The sequence below is a fragment of the Oncorhynchus gorbuscha genome, linkage group LG10, assembly GCF_021184085.1.
Source record: "Oncorhynchus gorbuscha isolate QuinsamMale2020 ecotype Even-year linkage group LG10, OgorEven_v1.0, whole genome shotgun sequence".
Classification (NCBI taxonomy): Eukaryota; Metazoa; Chordata; class Actinopteri; order Salmoniformes; family Salmonidae; genus Oncorhynchus; species Oncorhynchus gorbuscha.
In genome coordinates, this window is record NC_060182.1 from 4465587 (window position 1) to 4489649 (window position 24063).

General features: G+C 46.8%; 1 protein-coding gene across 1 annotated transcript in view; it reads left to right on the forward strand.

Moving 5' to 3' along the window:
- The first annotated feature begins 380 nt into the window (after window positions 1-380).
- Window positions 381-24063, forward strand: part of LOC124044976 (XK-related protein 7-like) — a 63839-nt gene continuing 40156 nt past the window's right edge. Inside the window, exon 1 of the mRNA XM_046364177.1 lies at window positions 381-912. Within this exon, the coding sequence (XP_046220133.1) occupies window positions 386-912 (527 nt within the window). The 5' untranslated portion in view covers window positions 381-385. The remainder of the gene's footprint in view (window positions 913-24063) is intronic.

Below are 24063 nucleotides of genomic sequence, written 5' to 3' on the forward strand. Positions count from 1 at the left end.
TGAATAATAATGTAATGACATTTAATAGCCAATTAAACGATGAGACGTTTTTGCCTGTCTGAGAAATCTCTCTCTCTCTCTCTCTCTCTCTCTCTCTCTCTCTCTCGGTGTCTCTCTCTGTGTCTCTGTCTCTCTCTCTCTCTCTCTCTCTCTCTCTCTCTCTCTCTCTCTCTCTCTCTCTCTCTCTCTCTCGGTGTCTGTCGGTCTCTCTCTCTCTCTCTCTCTCTCTCTCTCTCTCTCTCTCTCGGTGTCTCTCTCTGTGTCTCTGTCTCTGTCTCTGTCTCTGTCTCTCTCTCTCTCTCTCTCTCTCTCTCTCTCTCTCTCACAGCCCCTCCCGTCTCACTCTCACCCTCTCCCTTTCCCCAATCTCTTTCCTACAACAAACATGGCAGCTAAATCGGATGGAGCAGCCGTGTCTGTGCGCAATACCGACAACCTCGTAGCACCACCACCCCGATCTATTATAGCAGACAAGCCCGACCAGGATGCCTCTCCGTACCCCTATGCCTCCAAGCCCTACTCGCTCCTGGACTGCTACTGGGTGATGTGCGCCCTGTTTGTCTTCTTCTCAGACGTGGCCACCGACCTGTGGCTTGCCGCGGACTACTACCTGAGACGGGACTACTGGTGGTTCGGGCTGACGCTGGTCTTCGTGGTGGTTCCCTCCACCGTGGTTCAGGTGTTGAGCTTTAGATGGTTTATCTACGACTACACGGATATCAGCGGTAGCAGCAGCGGTGCGGTAGGAGACGAGTGTCATTTCAGCACCAACACCTATGAAAAGCGCGGCGGTGACGGATGCTCCTCGGCGGGGCTGGCTGGGACAGGGAGCGAGACTCGGAGATGCTGCAGAGTGTGCACGTGGTTTTTTCAGAGTACCCTTCACATCCTCCAACTTGGCCAAGTCTGGAGGTGAGATACAGAGAGTATTAGTATGAAGTGTCTGCTACATCGAAAGGCAATCAAATGGAGATCGATAGGAGACACGTGTACGAGCAGGCAGACAGGGCGACCTGCTCCGCACTCTCTCTCTCTCTCTCTCTCTGTCTCTCTATCTGTCTCTCTATCTCTCTCTCTCTCTCTCTCTCTCTCTCTCTCTCTCTCTCTCTCTCTCTCTCTCTCTCTCTCTCTCTCTCTCTCTCTGTCTCTCTCTCTCTCTCTGTCTCTCTCTCTCTCTCTGTCTCTCTCTCTCTGTCTCTCTGTCTCTCGGTCTCTCTCTCTCTGTCTCTCTGTCTCTCTGTCTCTCTGTCTCTCTGTCTCTCTGTCTCTCTCTCTCTCTGTCTCTCTGTCTCTCTCTCTCTCTGTCTCTCTGTCTCTCTGTCTCTCTCTCTCTCTCTCTGTCTCTCTGTCTCTCTCTCTCTCTCTCTCTGTCTCTCTGTCTCTCTCTCTGTCTCTCTCTCCCTGTCTCTCTCTCTCTCTCTCTCTCTCTCTCTCTCTCTCTCTCTCTCTCTCTCTCTCTGTCTCTCTCTCTGTCTCTCTCTCTCTCTGTCTCTCTCTCTCTCCCTCTCTGTCTCTCTCTCTCTCCCTCTCTGTCTCTCTCTCTCTCCCTCTCTGTCTCTCTCTCTCTCTCCCTCTCTGTCTCTCTCTCTCTCTCCCTCTCTCTCTCTCTCTCTCCCTCTGTCTCTCTCTCTCTCCCTCTCTGTCTCTCTCTCTCTCCCTCTCTGTCTCTCTCTCCCTCTCTCCCTCTCTGTCTCTCTCTCTCTCTGTCTCTCTCTCTCCCTCTCTCCCTCTCTGTCTCTCTCTCTCTCTGTCTCTCTCTCTCTCCCTCTCTGTCTCTCTCTCTGTCTCTCTCTCTCTCTCTGTCTCTCTGTCTCTCTGTCTCTCTGAGCGAAAGGAGGAGGTTAGACGTATAAGTCGCTCTGGATAAGAGCGTCTGCTAAATGACTTAAATGTAAATGTAAAACAAAAGTTGCTTGTTCGAATTTCATCGTGGACAACTTCGTAATTGTTTTCTGATTATTTGCAACTACTTATAACTTTGTTTTTGTTGCTATTGTACAACTACTTAGCATGTTAGCTAACTTTAACCTAACACTTTCAGTTAACCCTTTAACCTAACTCTTAACCTCAACTTTAACCCCTAACCCCTAGAGCTAGCTAACGTTAGCCACATAGCCACAACAAATAGGAATTTGTGACATATCATACGTTTTTTCAAATTCATAACATATTGTACTATTTTGGCAAATTCGTAATATATTGCACGAATTTCAATTCATATGAATTGTAATCTGTAACATATCATACCAAATGGAAAGATGGTCATCCACAAACTAATACATACCATACGAAACGTAACATCATACTAAATGGAGTTTATCCTACAGAATAATACGAAATGTTCTGAGACCACGTTGCACTGACAGATGGAACCACATGCGCCAAATCAAATCTACTCCTACAGTCATGGTCGCGTGTCTCTGTGTGTGTGTGTGTGTGTGTGTGTGTGTGTGTGTGTGTGTGTGTGTGTGTGTGTGTGTGTGTGTGTGTGTGTGTGTGTGTGTGTGTGTGTGTGTGTGTGTGTGTGTGTGTGTGTGTGCGTGCGTGTGTGTGTGCGTGTGTGAGGGTTGGGAGAGAAAACAGAGTCGCTGTGCTAGCTGGTGCCCCGGGGTTCTGGTAGAGGGAGAAGCAGACTGTCAGAGTGTTAGATTGAGCTGAAAAGGATAGTATTATCGACCAAGACGTCTGTCTGCCTCTTGTCCATGACTGGTAGGCAGGTTGGGGCTGTCGCTGGTCTGGTGTGCTGTTCAATGTCTCTGTTTAAAATGTGTGTGAGGTGAATTTACACAGTTCTGGTAGTGTTTCATGATGGAATGATGGCGATGATAATGATGAGGATGATGATGATGATGAGGATGATGATGGGTGATGATGATGGTGACGATGATGACGGGGCGCACATTGCTATTTGTCCATGATCTCTTTGCACAAACTGTCAGAAATATTTAATGTAAGTAGATATAGACTGCTTCATATGTTTGTAAGACGTACACAAACGTTCTGTCCGTCCACCTACAGTATTTCCTGTTGTCTAGCCACTGCCAGTCTAGAATTAGCAACACCTGAGGCCACGTTAATTAACAATCACCTACCATCCACTAAATGAAAAGGAATCACACAGGGCAGAGACTCAGGGGGAATGCTAATATGGTATAAATCAGAACTAATTCAATCAATCGAATTGATCAAAACAGGAGAATAATTTATATGGTTAAAGATCAACAAAAACGTCTTCCTCTGTGCCACATATATTCCCCCCGCAGTGTCACCCTACTTCAATGAAGAGAGTTCCTCCATTCCCCCCGCAGTGTCACCCTACTTCAATGAAGAGAGTTCCTCCATTCCCCCCGCAGTGTCACCCTACTTCAATGAAGAGAGTTCCTCCATTCCCCCAGCAGTGTCACGCTACTTCAATGAAGAGAGTTCCTCCATTTCCCCCGCAGTGTCACCCTACTTCAATGAAGAGAGTTCCTCCATTCCCCCGCAGTGTCACCCTACTTCAATGAAGAGAGTTCCTCCATTTCCCCAGTGTCACCCTACTTCAATGAAGAGAGTTCCTCCATTCCCCCGCAGTGTCACCCTACTTCAATGAAGAGAGTTCCTCCATTCCCCCCGCAGTGTCACCCTACTTCAATGAAGAGAGTTCCTCCATTCCCCCCGCAGTGTCACCCTACTTCAATGAAGAGAGTTCCTCCATTACCCCCGCAGTGTCACCCTACTTCAATGAAGAGAGTTCCTCCATTCTAGAGGGGGGAATTAGTCACTTTCAGGCCCAAGGAAACGTACTGGTCTGTGGAGACCTGAATGCTAGAACAGCAGAAGAACCAGACACTATTAACAGTCATGGAGATAAACACCTACCAGGAAGTAACAACCTCCCCCCCCCACATACAGACAGGAAGTAACAACCTTCCCTCCCCACATACAGACAGGAAGCAACAACCTTTCCCTCCCCACATACAGACAGGAAGTAACAACCTCCCCCCCACATACAGACAGGAAGCAACAACCTTTCCCTCCCCACATACAGACAGGAAGTAACAACAGGAAGTAACAACCTCCCCCCACATACAGACAGGAAGCAACAACCTTCCCTCCCCACATACAGACAGGAAGTAACAACCTCCCCCCCCCCACTGCCCAATCACTGCCCAATCACAGCCCAGTCACTGCCCAATCACAGCCCGGTCACTGCCCAATCACAGTCCAGTCACTGCCCAATCACAGCCCGGTCACTGCCCAATCACAGTCCAGTCACTGCCCAATCACAGCCCGGTCACTGCCCAATCACAGCCCGGTCACTGCCCAATCACAGCCCAGTCACTGCCCAATCACAGTCCAGTCACTGCCCAATCACAGCCCGATCACAGCCCGGTCACAGCCCGATCACAGCCCGGTCACTGCCCAGTCACTGCCCAATCACAGCCCGGTCACTGCCCGGTCACAGCCCGATCACAGCCCGGTCACTGCCCAATCACAGCCCGATCACAGCCCGGTCACAGCCCGATCACAGCCCGGTCACTGCCCAATCACAGCCCGGTCACTGCCCAATCACAGCCCGGTCACTGCCCAATCACAGCCCGGTCACTGCCCAATCACAGCCCGGTCACTGCCCAATCACAGCCCGGTCACTGCCCAATCACAGCCCGGTCACTGCCCAATCACAGCCCGGTCACTGCCCAATCACAGCCCGGTCACTGCCCAATCACAGCCCGGTCACTGCCCAATCACAGCCCGGTCACTGCCCAATCACAGCCCGGTCACTGCCCAATCACAGCCCGGTCACTGCCCAATCACAGCCCGGTCACTGCCCAATCACAGCCCGGTCACTGCCCAATCACACCCCGGTCACTGCCCAATCACAGCCCGGTCACTGCCCAATCATAGCCCGGTCACTGCCCAATCACAGCCTAGTCACTGCCCAATCACAGCCCAGTCACTGCCCAATCACAGCCTAGTCACTGCCCAATCACAGCCTAGTCACTGCCCAATCACAGCCCAGTCACTGCCCAATCACAGCCTAGTCACTGCCCAATCACAGCCTAGTCACTGCCCAATCACAGTCTAGTCACTGCCCAATCACAGCCTGGTCACTGCCCAATCACAGTCTAGTCACTGCCCAATCACAGCCTAGTCACTGCCCAATCACAGTCTAGTCACTGCCCAATCACAGCCTAGTCACTGCCCAATCACAGTCTAGTCACTGCCCGATCACAGCCTAGTCACTGCCCAATCACAGTCTAGTCACTGCCCAATCACAGTCTAGTCACTGCCCGATCACAGTCACAGCTTCCTTTTGGAATGTTTGTCAGCATGTGTTGTAAATCATGCCTGTAACCCATGGCAACAGCCTCCTCTCCCCTGTGCTCCCTGTAAACAGCCTCTCTACAGTAGAAATCAGTACCACAGCCTCTCTACATTAGACATCAGTACCACAGCCTCTCTACATTAGACATCAGTACCACAGCCTCTCTACAGTAGAAATCACTACCACAGCCTCTCTACATTAGACATCAGTACCACAGCCTCTCTACATTAGAAATCAGTACCACAGCCTCTCTACATTAGAAATCAGTACCACAGCGTCTCTACAGTAGAAATCAGTACCACAGCCTCTCTGCAGGAGAAATCAGTACCACAGCCTCTCTGCAGGAGAAATCAGTACCACAGCCTCTCTACATTAGAAATCAGTACCACAGCGTCTCTACAGTAGAAATCACTACCACAGCCTCTCTGCAGGAGAAATCAGTACCACAGCCTCTCTACATTAGAAATCAGTACCACAGCCTCTCTACATTAGACATCAGTACCACAGCCTCTCTACATTAGACATCAGTACCACAGCCTCTCTACATTAGAAATCAGTACCACAGCGTCTCTACAGTAGTACTGATTTCTAATGTAGAGAGGCTGTGGTACTGATTTCTCCTGCAGAGAGGCTGTGGTACTGATTTCTAATGTAGAGAGGCTGTGGTAGTGATTTCTCCCGTAGAGAGGCCGTGGTACTGATGTCTAATGTAGAGAGGCTGTGGTACTGATTTCTAATGTAGAGAGGCTCTCTCTCTCTCTCTCTCTCTCTCTCTCTCTCTCTCTCTCTCTCTCTCTCTCTCTCTCTCTCTCTCTCTCTCTCTCTCTCTCTCTCTCTCTGTCTCCGTCTCTGTCTGTCTCTCTCAATCCCTCTGCCCCCATGTCTCTCAGGGACAATCCCTCTGCCCCCATGTCTCATGTCTCATTTCAGGGACTGGGGAAGGTGAGATAAAGAAACAGAGGGAGGAAGCTACCATGAATTAATGTCCCATCCTCTCCCTCTCTCTCTCTCAATCCCTCTGCCCCCATGTCTCATTTCAGGGACTGGGGAAGGTGAGATAAAGAAACAGAGGGAGGAAGCTACCATGAATTAATGTCCCATCCTCTCCCTCTCTCTCTCTCAATCCCTCTGCCCCCATGTCTCATTTCAGGGACTGGGGAAGGTGAGATAAAGAAACAGAGGGAGGAAGCTACCATGAATTAATGTCCCATCCTCTCCCTCTCTCTCTCTCAATCCCTCTGCCCCCATGTCTCATTTCAGGGACTGGGGAAGGTGAGATAAAGAAACAGAGGCAGGAAGCTACCATTAATTAATGTCCCATCCTCTCCCTCTCTCTCTCTCTCTCTCTCAATCCCTCTGCCCCCATGTCTCCTTTCAGGGACTGGGGAAGGTGAGATAAAGGCTCCACGCTGCTGGAAATGGAAGCCGTTCTTTTAGCTGGTTTGAGCTGCTGCTGTGTTGTCAGGGAGAATAGTGCTCCACTACTTCCTCACTTCCAGATTTGTCCTCCAGTAACTTTGTCGAGAGGTTTCGGATCTGTTTCCACTGACAGACGTTATTTCTCGCGTCTCTAGTCCGACATCCGACCGTTTCTGTATTGTGGTGGTTCGGAGGCAGTGGTTTGTGTAAATCTATGACGTGCGCTAATTTGAAGATATTTGGCAACATTGTTGGTGGTCGCTCCCATCTGCTCTTTTGTGTTTCTGAAACATATAAAATAATGTTAGCTAATAGTTAGACCTTTGTAGCTGCCTGTTATATTGCTAGAGTACATTAGGTTTAGCTAGCTAACTAGCTAACAGTTACATACCATATGTCTCTGTTCACTGCTTTCTGTTTCGGGTGGAGCTACAACGCTAGGGGCATCAGAGGAAAGGAGGGACATATTCTTCTTGAGGGAAACCACCGGGCGGAGGGGATCACCCGGAAGTTCAAACATGAATCCCCGTCCACTCTCCCCGTCCACTCTCTCCGTCCACTCTCCCCGTCCACTCTCCCTGTTCTTCTCCTGTGGGTCCTTGTGTTTTTTTGTGGTTTTGTTGAATGAGGGAATCGTCGTCTGTACATGTTTTTAAATGAGTCCGTTTTCAGAAGACGGTTACCCTCCCTTCCCTCTAGTCTCAAAATGAAGTTGAACATCAAAACACACTTTGTTCACCAAACCCTCAGGTGTTTCAGTGTCCAGAGCCTTTGGATTGTTTGATGAGCTGCATGTCGTGATCAGTTATGACTGCGTGGTGTTCAGCTTTGTCACGGCCCTCTTTCCTTTTTAAAAACTTTTTAAGGATTGGTACAGTTGTAAATCATGCGTTATGTCAAGTTGCAGATTTTAGATAAACAACACATGTCAGTACATAGAAGTGTCTTATAGAATGAAAGATTAAATTATTGTCAATATAACTGCACTGTCCATTTACCAGTAGCTATTACTGAGAAAAAATGCCATGCTATTGTTTGAGGAGAGCTCCTAATAACAAAACACATTTTTCAATGCGATAGGTCTGATAAATTCCCCTTTGAAGGTGGAATGTGTACTTACATTCTGAAATCTTGCTCTGATTTATCATCCAAAGGGTCCCAGAAATAACCTGAAGTGTCGTTTTGTTAGATAAAATCGTTTTTCATATCCTAAAAAGGTCCATATAGCATGCACGATCGATTTTGCATTTCCACTCGTTCATTTTTGCAAAGAAAGGAATCTGTGAAAGTCTCACCCTAAACGTTGTTTGAACGAGTCAAATCTGAGTTCATATCTATTCCTCAGAGATCCTAGAACGGAACCTGACTTCACTATATCATTAGAGGTGTAGTGTATCCTATAGAACACCATATCAGAGATCCTAGAACGTAACCAGACTTCACTATATCATTAGAGGTGTAGTATCCTATCCTATCAGGACACCTATATCAGAGATCCTAGAACGATCCTAGAACCAGACTTCACTATATCATTAGAGGTGTAGTATATCCTATAGGACACCATATCAGAGATCCTAGAACGTAACCAGACTTCACTATATCATTAGAGGTGTAGTATATCCTATAGAACGTAACCAGACTTCACTATATCATATTTGGTCAGAGAGCGACGCCTTCATGGCACCCCGATGACGCGGTCGGACATCACTTGAAAGACTTGAATCTTTGTCAAATAAGCACCAATTGGGGTCAAACAAAGCTAGCTAGATAGCCAATGAGCTGAGCTTTACGGGAGTATCAGGAAACCATGTATATGTCATAAAATGTAGCTACTAACCTTGAACGACAGCATGCCTTTTCCTTTTGGACAACAACATTGAGTTATGAAGTTCTGAAAATGTTGAACTTGTAATATGGCTGCTAATACTTGGAAAGCTAAATCAAAGTCCAAGTACACAGACTTGACGATATTCTTGCAGAAAAAAATGAAATATGAATGTGAATGTCTCCTTCACGATTTGCCCGAATGTACCTGGGGACTTCAGACTAAAAGTCTTGTAATCAGTCATACTTTAAGTTATCCATCTGGAACACTGCTGCCACCTTGTGGACACTGTCGGAATTACAACCAGAGTGATGGCTTGAACAGGGACCTTTCTGCTGCATTTCAAAGATGGTGAAGACCGGTTGTTTTTTTCTCTACCAGATCTAATGTGTTATATTCTCCTACATTAAATTCACATTTCCACAAACTACAAAGTGTTTCCTTTCAAATGGTACCAAGAATATGCATATCCTTTCTTCAGGTCCTGAGCTACAGGCAGTTAGATTTGGGTCCTGAGCTACAGACAGTTAGATGTGGGTCCTGAGCTACAGACAGTTAGATGTGGGTCCTGAGCTACAGACAGTTAGATGTGGGTCTTGAGCTACAGGCAGTTAGATTTGGGTCCTGAGCTACAGACAGTTAGATTTGGGTCCTGAGCTACAGGCAGTTAGATTTGGGTCCTGAGCTACAGGCAGTTAGATTTGGGTCCTGAGCTACAGGCAGTTAGATTTGGGTCCTGAGCTACAGGCAGTTAGATTTGGGTCCTGAGCTACAGGCAGTTAGATTTGGGTCCTGAGCTACAGGCAGTTAGATTTGGGTCCTGAGCTACAGGCAGTTAGATTTGGGTCAGGCAGTTAGATTTGGGTCCTGAGCTACAGACAGTTAGATTTGGGTCCTGAGCTACAGACAGTTAGATGTGGGTCCTGAGCTACAGACAGTTAGATGTGGGTCCTGAGCTACAGACAGTTAGATTTGAGTCCTGAGCTACAGACAGTTAGATTTGAGTCCTGAGCTACAGACAGTTAGATTTGAGTCCTGAGCTACAGACAGTTAGATTTGAGTCCTGAGCTACAGACAGTTAGATTTGAGTCCTGAGCTACAGACAGTTAGATTTGGGTCCTGAGCTACAGACAGTTAGACATTTGGGTCCTGAGCTACAGACAGTTAGATTTGAGTCCTGAGCTACAGACAGTTAGATTTGGGTCCTACAGACAGTTAGAGCTACAGACAGTTAGATTTGGGTCCTGAGCTACAGGCAGTTAGATTTGGGTCCTGAGCTACAGGCAGTTAGATTTGGGTCCTGAGCTACAGGCAGTTAGATTTGGGTCCTGAGCTACAGACAGTTAGATTTGGGTCCTGAGCTACAGACAGTTAGATTTGGGTATGTCATTGAGGCGAAAATTGAATAAAGGGGGCTATCCCTTAACACATTGTTGCTCGTTGTGAATTCGGTGTCCTTCTGTGTGTTCCGTATTCTGTATTCCGTATTCTGTATTCCGTATTCTGTATTCTGTATTCTGTATTCTGTATTCTGTATTCTGTATTCTGTATTCTGTATTCCGTATTCTGTATTCTGTATTCTGTATTCTGTATTCTGTATTCCGTATTCCGTATTCCGTATTCCGTATTCTGTATTCTGTATTCTGTATTCTGTATTCCGTATTCTGTATTCTGTATTCTGTATTCCGTATTCCGTATTCCGTATTCCGTATTCCGTATTCCGTATTCGTATTCCGTATTCCGTATTCCGTATTCCGTATTCTGTATTCTGTATTCTGTATTCCGTATTCTGTATTCTGTATTCTGTATTCTGTATTCCGTGTCAAACTGAGAAGGGGGTTGATGATATGTTAAGACAGAGTCCCACATAACTGCTAATCCCACAATCGTCACCATTTCATGTTTCTCGTTGAACCATAGAAGTCCCGTAGAATGACGTTCAGAGACGTTTTTGTTGTTTTCCCAAACTCACAATGTAGCCCTTTTTCTGCACACTAGTCAGTGAAGCACGTCACTTCCTGTCAAACTATTGTTGAGGTAGCCATTTTATCAAGGTTAAAAAGGCTAAACGTCATTGCCATGGTTTACGGTCTCACATACGCACTGCTTGAATGCTGTTTTAGCCAATCAACATTTAGTATCAAAACTACCCGGTTTATAATGACTATTATTAACTGGGTGGTTCGAGCCCTGAAGAGTGATTGGCTGAAAGCCGTGGTATATCAGACCGTATACCATGCGTATGACAAAACATGTATTTTTACTGCTCTAATTACGTTGGTAACCAGTTTATAACAGCACCTCGGGGGGGGTGTGGTATATGGCACATCCAGGTACGTTGCGTCGAGGGAATGAACTTAGCCGTGATATATTGGCCATATACCACACACCCCCGAGGTGCCTTATTGCTTTAATAAACCAGTTACATACATAAATATAACAATAAACAAGAAGTGAAGAATATTTTATTATTATTATTATTATTATTAAGTGTTGTGTCATACCCATGGTATATTGTCTTTTGTAAAATGGGTTGTTTGGATCCTGGATGCTGATTGGTTGATAGCAAGGAGTTACATTCTCTGTGTAATGCCTATTAACAGCTGGAGTCTGTGAGACTACCTGGTTAGTCCTGTTAATATGTCTCTACCTGGCTAGTCCTGTTAGAATGCCTCTACCTGCAGTCCTGTTAGAATGTCTCTACCTAGTTAGTCCTGTTAGAATGTCTCTACCTGGTTAGTCCTGTTAGAATGTCTCTACCTGCAGTCCTGTTAGAATGTCCCTACCTGGAGATATTCCTCTTAGAATGTCCCTACCTGGAGATATTCCTGTTAAAATGTCCCTACCTGGAGATATTCCTGTTAAAATGTCCCTACCTGGAGATATTCCTCTTAAAATGTCCCTACCTGGAGATATTCCTGTTAAAATGTCCCTGGAGATATTCCTGTTAGAATGTCCCTACCTGGAGATATTCCTGTTAGAATTTCCCTACCTGGAGATATTCCTGTTAGAATTAAAATGTCCCTACCTGGAGATATTCCTGTTAAAATGTCCCTACCCCTACCTACCTGGAGATATTCCTGTTAAAATTCCCTACCTGGAGATATTCCTGTTAAAATGTCCCTACCTGGAGATATTCCTGTTAAAATTAAAATATTCCCTACCTGGAGATATTCCTGTTAAAATGTCCCTACCTGGAGATATTCCTGTTAAATGTCCCTACCTGGAGATATTCCTGTTAAAATAAAATGTCCCTACCTGGAGATATTCCTGTTAAAATGTCCCTACCTGGAGATATTCCTGTTAAAATGTCCCTACCTGGAGATATTCCTGTTAAAATGTCCCTACCTGGAGATATTCCTGTTAAAATGTCCCTACCTGGAGATATTCCTGTTAAAATGTCCCTACCTGGAGATATTCCTGTTAAAATGTCCCTACCTGGAGATATTCCTGTTAAAATGTCCCTACCTGAGATTCCTGTTCCGGAGATATTCCTGTTAGAATGTCCCTGGAGATACCTGGAGATATTCCTGTTAGAATGTCCCTACCTGGAGATATTCCTGGAGATATTCCTGTTAAAATGTCCCCTGGAGATATAGAATGTCCCTACCTGGAGATATTCCTGTTAAAATGTCCCTACCTGGAGATATTCCTGTTAAAATGTCCCTACCTGGAGATATTCCTCTTAAAATGTCCCTACCTGGAGATATTCCTGTTAGAATGTCCCTACCTGGAGATATTCCTGTTAGAATGTCCCTACCTGGAGATAGTTAAAATGTCCCTACCTGGAGATATTCCTGTGGAGATATTCCTGTTAAAATGTCCCTACCTGGAGATATTCCTGTTAGATATTCCTGTTAAAATGTCCCTACCTGGAGATATTCCTGTTAAAATGTCCCTACCTGGAGATATTCCTGTTAAAATGTCCCTACCTGGAGATATTCCTCTTAGAATGTCCCTACCTGGAGATATTCCTGTTAGAATGTCCCTACCTGGAGATATTCCTGTTAGAATGTCTCTACTCTGTCTGCTCACTCCTTTTCAGATGTATGTTTCTACACACTGTACTGTATAGAGCAACGAGATCACATAGGAATACTGAATACTACATTATATATGACACACACAGACAAACATGCAGAACCAGTAATGACAGAACGTAATAATAACCTAATGATGACGACTGGGAGATGAGGGGAATAGGGTGAGAGGAAGAGAAGAAATGAGGAGGGCTGGAGATGAGAGGGAGAGAAGAAGAGAAGAAATGAGGAGGGCTGGAAATGAGAGGGAGAGAGGAAGAGTCCACAGAGGCATAAAGTCAACATGGAAGATGTCCTCAAAACGCCACACACAGATACTCCTCATATCAAATAATGTCTCTCGCTCTGCTTCAGCAGTCTGCTTCGTGTGGGATGACTGCATCACGACACCAACACCTCCTGTCATGTCATCTAGCCATATCGTGTAAGCTGTCTGAAAAGAATGCTAGTTTGGGTTGGGAAATAGTGTAGAGAGAGAGAGACAGAGAGAGACAGAGAGAGAGACAGAGAGAGAGAGAGAGAGAGAGAGAGAGAGAGAGAGAGAGAGAGAGAGAGAGAGAGAGAGAGAGAGAGAGAGAGAGAGAGAGAGAGAGAGAGAGAGAGAGAGAGAGAGAGAGAGAGAGAGAGAGAGAGAGAGAGAGAGAGAGAGAGAGAGAGAGAGAGAGATTTTTCAATATACATTTATTGGTCCAAAAGTTACGTCTCCAAAAACACAAACCCCATTTCAGTTCAACACACCAAGAAAGACATAACCAAGCTTTCCTCCTCGCCCACTGTGAACAGAACCCCCCTGATGCCCCACACCCCTACAAAATCCCCTAGATGGGTCACCAGCCCCCAATATCCATGCCCCAGGGTCAGTTGAGCCCACAGCGGCACAGCTCTGGGGTTCTTTACACCCACCCTCATATTTCCTGCTCTTCCACACTGACATGTCACCTGTCCCAACAGGTAGTTCAATCGAGAACAGGTTTAATTAAGCCACTAAGCCACATTCAATGTCATCTTGGTTAGCAACTATAGTGTATAACTATAGTGTATATTGGCCTAGGAAACATGGCCTAGGAAACATGGCCTAGGAAACATGGCCTAGGAAACATGGCCTAGGAAACATGGCCTAGGAAAGGACAGACAATCTCCTAATAAGAACAACAGGGTACTTTAACGTATCCACTCTACAAACAGAAACATTCTTCCAATGGCGACCACTGCCTGGCAAACCAGTCTTCCATCTTCGACCCATCTATCGAAGCGCAGCTCAGTGTAAATATATATCTTGCATTTTTCTTTTCCGAATGGACGGTTTTGAGAATGCATATGATTCTGTATTTACGATAGCATAGCTTCTCCCTGTCACGCCCTGACCTTAGAGAGCCGTTTTATTTCTCTATTTGGTTAGGTCAGGGTGTGGTGTGGGCATTCTATGTTTTGTTTTCTATGTTTCTTTATTTCTATGTTTTGGCCAGGTATGGTTCTCAATCAGGGACAGCTGTCTATCGTTGTCTCTGATTGGGAACCATACTTAGGTAGTCCTTTTTCTCCTCCTTCAGTGTGGTTAATTGACTTGTGTTACTGGCACTTCGCCCTCGTAAGCATCACATTTATTTATCTTGTTATGTACGCTCACCACGCGCACTTTGGTCCACTTCTTTTGATGACCGTGACACTCCCTTTGTTACTCAGTCTTCCCGCTCTTTCACTCAAACCCCACCCCATTTTCTTTGTGTATCTGTTCTGTCCGCCAGGGACGTTTTCTTTTATGACATCATTTGTGATCAATGTATGATCCATCCTGCGTATATGTAATTCTGTGTGATTATTTAGGTATTTTGTAAATAAATAATGAAGCCAATTTTGTATTGCTGATTCAACTTGTTAGCCAGGGTTCGTGCAGATAACAAAGAATTTTATGACGTTCAGATGAGACTGAATAAGGTGACGATTAATAATTGACTGCTATTGATATAAAATATCTTCAGATCTGTAAGAGTTTATTCAGAAGACAGCAGCTCTATAAACACTCTTCCGTGGTGCCCCAGGTTATTAACGAGTGGTTTAAGAGTTGCATGGTTTAATTCAATCAAATGTTAGGGAATCAATTTGAATAAAATAGTCATATAATTGAATCAGTCAGAGACACGACTCGTGTTCCCTACGTCGCTGGTTACGGCTTGCCATAACAACGGGGTTGGAAGCGCCTCAAGACATTTCAGCTTTTCATTTTTCATTAATTGGTAACAGTTCGAAAAAACACAATTCCACTTTGACATTATGGGGTATTGTGTGTAGGTGACAAAAACAATCTACATTTCATCCATTTTAAATTCAGGCTGTAACACAACGAAATGTTGAAAAAGTCAAGGGGTGTGAATACTTCCTGAAGGGGTGTGAATAATTCATGTAGGGGTGTGAATACTTCCTGTAGGGGTGTGAATACTTCCTGTAGGGGTGTGAATACTTCCTGAAGGGGTGTGAATACTTCCTGTAGGGGTGTGAATACTTCCTGTAGGGGTGTGAATACTTCCTGTACATGCCTCCCTATCAGGAAATAAAGGCATCCAATTCCACTGCTAAGCTGACGACACACAGATCTACATTAATAACATCCCTGGATGACATCACTTCCTTTAACGCCATCTCCATCACCTGTTTGGATGACATCACTTCCTTTAACGCCATCTCCCATCACCTGTTTGGATGACATCACTTCCTTTAACGCCACCTCCCATCACCTGTTTGGATGACATCACTTCCTTTAACGCCATCTCCCATCACCTGTTTGGATGACATCACTTCCTTTAACGCCAATCTCCCATCACCCGTTTGGATGACATCACTTCCTTTAACGCCACCTCCCATCACCTGTTTGGATGACATCACTTCCTTTAACACCATCTCCCATCACCTGTTTGGATGACATCACTTCCTTTAACGCCAATCTCCCATCACCCGTTTGGATGACATCACTTCCTTTAACGCCATCTCCCATCACCTGTTTGGATGACATCACTTCCTTTAACGCCAATCTCCCATCACTGTTTGGATGACATCACGGCCTGGTTGTCAAATAACCTCCTACAACTCAGCAATACTGAAACAGAAGCAGTCCTCCACTGCACTCCCCCATCACACCAAAACAAGTTCCCGTCACCACCCCGTCACCACCCCGTCACCACCCCGTCACCACCCCGTCACCACCCCGTCACCACCCCGTCACCACCCCGTCACCACCCCGTCACCACCCCGTCACCACCCCGTCACCACCCTTACCCTTGGCCGCCACTCCAGGAGTCATCAAGCCAGGTAGCCATTTTCCTGTAAACTCAGAGAGAGAAAATTAGAAGGAGCATACTTAACCAATTCACACAGGACACCAAATAAGACAGGAGAAATACACCAGTTGTAACAGACTGACTCTAGCTCCCATGAGACATAGACTATTGCAGCATAGATAGTATGGGTCGGGGGTCACTGTCTGACGATACCCCCGGACAGGGCCAACCAGGCAAGATATAACCCAACCCACTTTGCCAAAGCAAAGCCCCCAACACCACCAGAGGGATATCAACAGACCACCAACTTACTACCCTGAGACAAGGAAGAATATGTATAGTTCACAAAGATCTCCCCCAACTTCCAAGCACAGGAAGTAAAACACCAGGTAGGGTAGGCGTACCAAGGATTGGTCACGACAGATTAGAAAGTGCTTGACGGATCCCTCACAACAGAAGGACAAAACAGAAAATGTCTGATAAAACTGCAGTTCCTCACAATAAAATGAAAGCTCTTTTAAGATTGTTAAAAAAAGACCAGCTCAACACACGACATTAAAACGAATGATTTTGACGAGTCCGAAGGGGAGACAAGACCGGACAGTAAAATGACGTCAGTGACTCAACCCCACTATACTGAAAAGCCTTGGCAAGTCGAGACGCACCCCTCCTAGGGACGACATGGGAGAGCACTAGCAAGCCAGTGACTCAGCCCCCTTAATGGGGTCCGAGGTAGAGGATCTCAGTGGGGAGATCAGAAACAGCAAGGAGGGTTCACCACTCCAGTGCCTTAGTGTTCAACTTCACACCCCTGGGCCAGACTACACTCAATCAAAGGACCTACTGAAGAGTCTTCAGTAAAGGCTTTTATTATGTTTATGATGTTCAACATAGTAGGGCCAAGCACAGGAAGCAGCTCCTTCAGTAGTCAGTTTAGTTACATTTAGGTCAGTTGGAATTACAGGAATGCTCCTTCTGAAGGTTAGTTGGAATAGGGGGCCAAGACAGGAAGTAGCTCCTTCAGTAGGTTAGTTGGAATCCAGTAGCTCCTTCAGTAGGTTACTTGGAATAGGGGGCCAAGCACAAATAGCTCCTTCAGGTTAGTTGACATCCAGTGGAACAGTCCTTCAGTAGGTTAGTTGGAATAGGGGGCCAAGTAGGAAGTAGCTCCTTCAGTAGGTTAGTTGGAATAGGAGGGCCAAGCACAGGAAGTAGCTCCTTCAGTAGGTTAGTTGGAATAGGTGGGCCAAGTACAGGAAGTAGCTCCTTCAGTAGGTTAATTGGAATAGGTGGGCCAAGTACAGGAAGTAGCTCCTTCAGTAGGTTAGTTGGAATAGGTGGGCCAAGTACAGGAAGTAGCTCCTTCAGTAGGTTAATTGGAATAGGTGGGCCAAGTACAGGAAGTAGCTCCTTCAGTAGGTTAGTTGGAATAGGTGGGCCAAGAACAGGAAGTAGCTCCTTCAGTAGGTTAGTTGGAATAGGGGGGGCCAAGTACAGGAAGTAGCTCCTTCAGTAGGTTAGTTGGAATAGGGGGGCCAAGCACAGGAAGTAGCTCCTTCAGTAGGTTAGTTGGAATAGGGGGCAAAGTACAGGAAGTAGCTCCTTCAGTAGGTTAGTTGGAATAGGGGGGCCAAGTACAGGAAGTAGCTCCTTCAGTAGGTTAGTTGGAATAGGGGGGCCAAATACAGGAAGTAGCTCCTTCAGTAGGTTAGTTGGAATAGGTGGGCCAAGTACTGGAAGTAGCTCCTTCAATAGGTTAGTTGGAATAGGGGGGCCAAGTACAGGAAGTAGCTCCTTCAGTAGGTTAGTTGGAATAGGGGGGCCAAGTACAGGAAGTAGCTCCTTCAGTAGGTTAGTTGGAATAGGGGGCCAAGCACAGGAAGTAGCTCCTTCAGTAGGTTAGTTGGAATAGGGGGGCCAAGTACAGGAAGTAGCTCCTTCAGTAGGTTAGTTGGAATAGGTGGGCCAAGCACAGGAAGTAGCTCCTTCAGTAGGTTAGTTGGAATAGGGGGGCCAAGCACAGGAAGTAGCTCCTTCAGTAGGTTAGTTGGAATAGGGGGGCCAAGCACAGGAAGTAGCTCCTTCAGTAGGTTAGTTGGAATAGAGGGGCCAAGTACAGGAAGTAGCTCCTTCAGTAGGTTAGTTGGAATAGAGGGGCCAAGTACAGGAAGTAGCTCCTTCAGTAGCTTAGTTGGAATAGAGGGGCCAAGTACAGGAAGTAGCTCCTTCAGTAGGTTAGTTGGAATAGGGGGCCAAGCACAGGAAGTAGCTCCTTCAGTAGGTTAGTTGGAATATGGGGGCCAAGCACAGGAAGTAGCTCCTTCAGTAGGTTAGTTGGAATAGGTGGGCCAAGTACAGGAAGTAGCTCCTTCAGTAGGTTAGTTGGAATAGGTGGGCCAAGTACAGGAAGTAGCTCCTTCAGTAGGTTAGTTGGAATAGGTGGGCCAAGTACAGGAAGTAGCTCCTTCAGTAGGTTAGTTGGAATAGGTGGGCCAAGCACAGGAAGTAGCTCCTTCAGTAGGTCAGTTGGAATAGGGGGGCCAAGCACAGGAAGTAGCTCCTTCAGTAGGTTTCAGTACGATAGCATAGCTTCTCCCTGTTAGTTGGAATAGGTGGGCCAAGCACAGGAAGTAGCTCTTTCAGTAGGTTTCAGTAGGTAGCACAGGAAGTAGCTCCCTGTTAGTTGGAATAGGTGGGCCAAGCACAGGAAGTAGCTCCTTCAGTAGGTTAGTTTAGCAGTCTGGGCCAAGTTTACAGGAAGTTCATGTTAGCTCCTTCAGCCTTTCTAAATAGGTTAGTTGGAATAGTACTCACTCTGTTTACTACACTACCGTACTCTGTTTAGTACACTACCGTACACTCTGGAAGTTTACTACACTAGCTCTGTTTACTACACTCAGTTTACTACACTAACGGTTAGTTGGAACTACCGGTGGGTTTACTACACTAGTACACTCTGGTAACTCTGTTTACTAGCTCCTCTGTTTTCAGTAGGTTAGTTGGAATACCGGGGGCCGTAACTCTGTTTACTACACTACCGTAATCACTCTGTTTAGCTCCTTCACTCTGTTAGGTTAGTTGGAATAGGGGGCCAAGTACACTCTGGAAGTACTCTGTTTACTCCTTGTTTACTAGGTACCGTACTCTGTTTACTACACTACCGTAATCACTCTGTTTAGTACACTACTCACTCTGTTTACTACACTACCGTACTCACTCTGTTTAGTACACTACTCACTCTGTTTACTACACTAACGTAGTTTACTACACTTACTCACTCTGGTTAGTTGGAATACTCTGAGGGCCAAGCACTGTTTAGCTCCTGTTTTCAGTAGGTTAGTTCTGAATAGTACTCACTCTGTTTAGGTTTACTACACTACCGAACACTCTGTTTACTACACTACAGTACTCACTCTGTTTAGCTCCTTCAGTAGGTTAGTTGGCACTCTGGGGCCAAGTTTACTACACAGGACTCTGTTTAGCTCCTTCAGTAGGTTAGTTGGAATCACTCTGGGGGCAAGCACACTCTGTTTAGAACTCACTAGCTCCTTCAGTAGAGTATAAACCTGTTTACTACACTACAGTACTCACTCTGTTTAGTACACTTTTGTCTCTAAATCTCTGGTTGTTTACACTACCATACTCACTCTGTTTACTACACTACCAGTACTCACTCTGTTTACTACACTACTGTTTGTACTCACTCTGTTTACTACACTACTGTGCTCACTCTGTTTAGCACACTCACTCTGTTTAGTACACTCACTCTGTTTACTACACTACCGTACTCACTCTGTTTAGCACACTACTCGTACTCACTCTGTTTAGCACATGGCCTCACTCTGTTTACTATGAATCCTTAAAGAGATGGGTGTGTGTTGAGTGGGTGTAGACAAAGAAGAGCTCTCCAGTCGGTGTACCGAAACATTTAAGGGCCATTTTCTCAAAATGTGGGGTGACAAGTTCATCAACTTCTAAAACATAATTACTTTCCCCATTGTTCCTCAACTGTAGTGTATTTTGTAGCTCGGAGTCTCTACTTTTATCTAACGTAAAAACATAATTTCAAATTTTGCTACATAAGTCCAAATCGAGCCGGTCAGTCACATTTGACAAACACTTGGACATTTTTCTGTAATCCAAGCAGAGCAACGACACCAGCCTCCAGTTCTTCAACAGAGCTAAGTGCCCCTTTCTTCAGAAGTAGTGCCAGGACTGCCCGCTGGCAGATGACAGATACAGCGTTCTCAAAGAACTCCCGAAAGACCTCTAAGAGGTTCCTCACCAGTACACCCCAGAAACATTTATGAAACTCAGCTGTCAGTCCATCGACCCCCGACACACGGCCCGGGGAGAGCTGCTGCACAGCCGCTGATAGTTCCTGAAATGAAATATCACTCTCCAGCCCAGCACTCTGCTCAGGCCCGAGCTTAGACGGCCCCTGTAGAATCTCCTGAGCACTCTAAGGATCAGTGTTGCTGTCACAGGTCTGCGTAGAAGTCCATAGTGATCCTCCTCATTGCCCATGTATCTGACGCCAGAGACCCTGAAGGATGCTGTAGATGGAATATCTGCTATTGCTGCGCTGACTTCCGCTCCAGGTTGAAGAAGAGCGCACTCGGTGTATCCATGTCCTTCAGGGTAGCCCTCTGCGGGTAGCCCTCCGTGGGTAGCCATCTGTGGGTAGCCCTCCGTGGGTAGCCCTCCGTGGGTAGCCATAGCCCTCCGCGGGTAGCCATCCGCGGGTAGCCCTCCAGTGGGTAGCCCTCCGTGGGTAGCCCTCCGTGGGTAGCCCTCCGTGGGTAGCCCTCCGTGGGTAGCCCTCGGGTAGCCATCCGGGTAGCCCTAGCCCTCCGTGGGTAGCCCTCCTCCGTGGGTAGCCCTCCGTAGGGTAGCCCTCCGTGGGTAGCCATCCGTGGGTAGCCATCCGTGGGTAGCCCTCCGTGGGTAGCCCTCCGTGGGTAGCCCTCCGCTGGTATCATCCGTGGGTAGCTATCCGCGGGTAGCCATCCGCGGGTAGCCCTCCGTGGGTAGCCCTCCGTGGGTAGCCCTCCGTGGGTAGCCCTCCGCGGGTAGCCATCCGTGGGTAGCCCTCCGTGGGTAGCCCTCCGTGGGTAGCCCTCCGTGGGTAGCCCTCCGCTGGTATCATCTGTGGGTAGCCCTCCGCGGGTAGCCCTCCGTGGGTAGCATTCCGTGGGTAGCCCTCTGCGGGTAGCCATCCGTGGGTAGCCATCCGTGGGTAGCCCTCCGTGGGTAGCCCTCCGCGCTCTAACGAGCACCCTTCACTTGATCCCAGATGCATTCCCTTAGCCCTCAACTCCCTCCCTCCCCCATAGTAACTATGGGCCAGCTGTTTCAGCATACCAGACAACAATAGTAACTATGGGCCAGCTGTTTCAGCATACCAGACAACAATAGTAACTATGGGCCAGCTGTGTCAGCATACCAGACAACAATAGTAACTATGAGCCAGCTGTGTCAGCATACCAGACAACAATAGTAACTATGGGCCAGCTGTGTCACAAGACAACAATAGTAACTATGGGCCAGCTGTGTCAGCATACCAGACAACAATAGTAACTATGGACCGGACCTGCCCCAATGCTTAGTGACAACTGTAAAGTTTGGTGGAGGACGAATAATGGTCTGGGGCTGTTTTTATTGGTTCGGGCCCCTCAGTTCCATTGAAGGGAAATTTTAACCCTACAGCATAACAATGACATTAACCGTTTGGGGAAAGCGCTTTCTTGTTTCAGCATAACAATGACATTAACCGTTTGGGGAAAGCCCTTTCTTGTTTCAGCATAACAATGACATTAACCGTTTGGGGAAAGCCCTTTCTTGTTTCAGCATAACAATGACATTAACCGTTTGGGGAAAGCCCTTTCTTGTTTCAGCCCCCTTTCGGTGTGGAAAAACTCGTGAGTTTCCGTTATATTCTGGTGTGTGGTGAGAAGAGGTGTGCAAAGAGATTGTGATGGTAGTTAGATATCAGTGAAGGAGGAGGTGTGTGATGTTCATGGTCTGAGGCAGGGAGCAGGGAGCAGGGAGCGGGAGAGAGAGAGAGGAGAGAGAGAGAGAGAGAGAGAGAGAGAGAGAGAGAGAGAGGAGAGAGAGGGAGGGAGGGAGGGAGGGAGGGAGGGAGAGAGGGAGGGAGGGAGGGAGGGAGGGAGGGAGGGAGGGAGGGAGAGGGAGAGGAGGGAGGGAGGGAGGGAGAGAGAGAGAGAGAGAGAGAGAGAGAGAGAGAGAGAGAGAGAGAGAGAGAGAGAGGAGAGAGAGAGAGAGAGAGAGAGAGAGAGAGAGAGAGAGAGAGAGAGAGATCCGCTCACCAACCAAGACTTCACAAAATGGGACAAACACCAAATTGAGACTCTGCATGCAGAATTCTGCAAAAATATCCTCCGTGTACAACGTAGAACACCAAATAATGCATGCAGAGCAGAATTAGGCCGATACCCACTAATTCCCAAACCTTCCATAACAAAGCCATCACCTAGAGAGATGAGCCTGGAGAAGTGTCCCCTAAGCAAGCTGGTCCTGGGGCTCTGTTCACAAACACAAACACACCCCACAGAGCCCCAGGACAGCAGCACAATTAGTCCCATCCAAATCATGGGAAAACAAAAAGATAATTACTTGACACATTGGAAAGAATTAACAAAAAAACAGAGCAAACTAGAATGCTCTCTCTCTCTCTCTCTGCATCTCTCTCTCTGCATCTCTGTCTCTCTCTCTCTCTCTCTCTCTCTCTCTCTCTCTCTCTCTCTCTCTCTCTCTCTCTCTCTCTCTCTCTCTCTCTCTCTCTCTCTATCTACCTCTCTCTCTCTACCTCCATCTCTCTATACCTCCCTCTCTCTCTCTCTCTCCATCTCTCTATACCTCCCTCTCTCTCTCTCCATCTCTCTATACCTCCCTCTCTCTCTCTCCATCTCTCTATACCTCCCTCTCTCTCTCCATCTCTCTATACCTCCCTCTCTCTCCATCTCTCTATACCTCCCCCTCTCTCTCTCCATCTCTCTATACCTCCCTCTCTCTCTCTCCATCTCTCTATACCTCCCTCTCTCTCTCTCCATCTCTCTATACCTCCCTCTCTCTCTCCATCTCTCTATACCTCCCTCTCTCTCTCTCCATCTCTCTATACCTCCCTCTCTCTCTCTCCATCTCTCTATACCTCCCTCTCTCTCTCTCCATCTATCTATACCTCCCTCTCTCTCTCTCCATCTCTCTATACCTCCCTCTCTCTCTCCATCTCTCTATAACTCCCTCTCTCTCTCTCCATCTCTCTATAACTCCCTCTCTCCATCTCTCTATAACTCCCTCTCTCTCCATCTCTATAACTCCCTCTCTCTCCATCTCTATAACTCCCTCTCTCTCCATCTCTATAACTCCCTCTCTCTCTCTCCATCTCTCTATAACTCCCTCTCTCTCTCCATCTCTCTATACCTCCCTCTCTCTCTCTCCATCTCTCTATACCTCCCTCTCTCTCTCTCCATCTCTCTATACCTCCCTCTCTCTCTCTCTCCATCTCTCTATACCTCCCTCTCTCTCTCTCTCCATCTCTCTATACCTCCCTCTCTCTCTCTCCATCTCTCTATACCTCCCTCTCTCCATCTCTCTATACCTCCCTCTCTCTCTCCATCTCTCTATACCTCCCTCTCTCTCTCTATACCTCCCTCTCTCTCTCTCATACCACTCTGCTGCTGTTCACTGCTCTGTGAATAACCTGTAACATGGAAAAGCTTTCTCCAAGGAGAAAATAGTTCAGTTTGGTTGTCATGTTCCCTATGCCACTGGTTGGAGTCCCGTTCAGTTGTCGTGCAGCTTGTGAAGTTGAAAAACTTCAAGGACTACTGGAGAAGACTCTACCAACTGCCTCACCACTATCATGTCTTCTAACAGGTTTCTGACATTCTCGCGGGCGTTTCATATCAGTGGGTCACGATGACAATGAGAAGATGAGAGACACAGCAAGCTTTGGGCTCTGCAAAATCACACCTCTCTACAAAATTAATTTGGCCTGCAAGACCCATTTTCAGCCTGCCCGGGAACCTGTCTGTAGATGAGAGGAAGGGAGTCTGAAAGGCTAGAAATGGCCTCAAACAAAATATGCGTAAAAAGCCAACAAAATGGGGATAGACTAGAGGGAGCAGTTTGACGTGTCAACAGCACCTAGACTAGAGGGAGCAGTTTGGTGTGTCA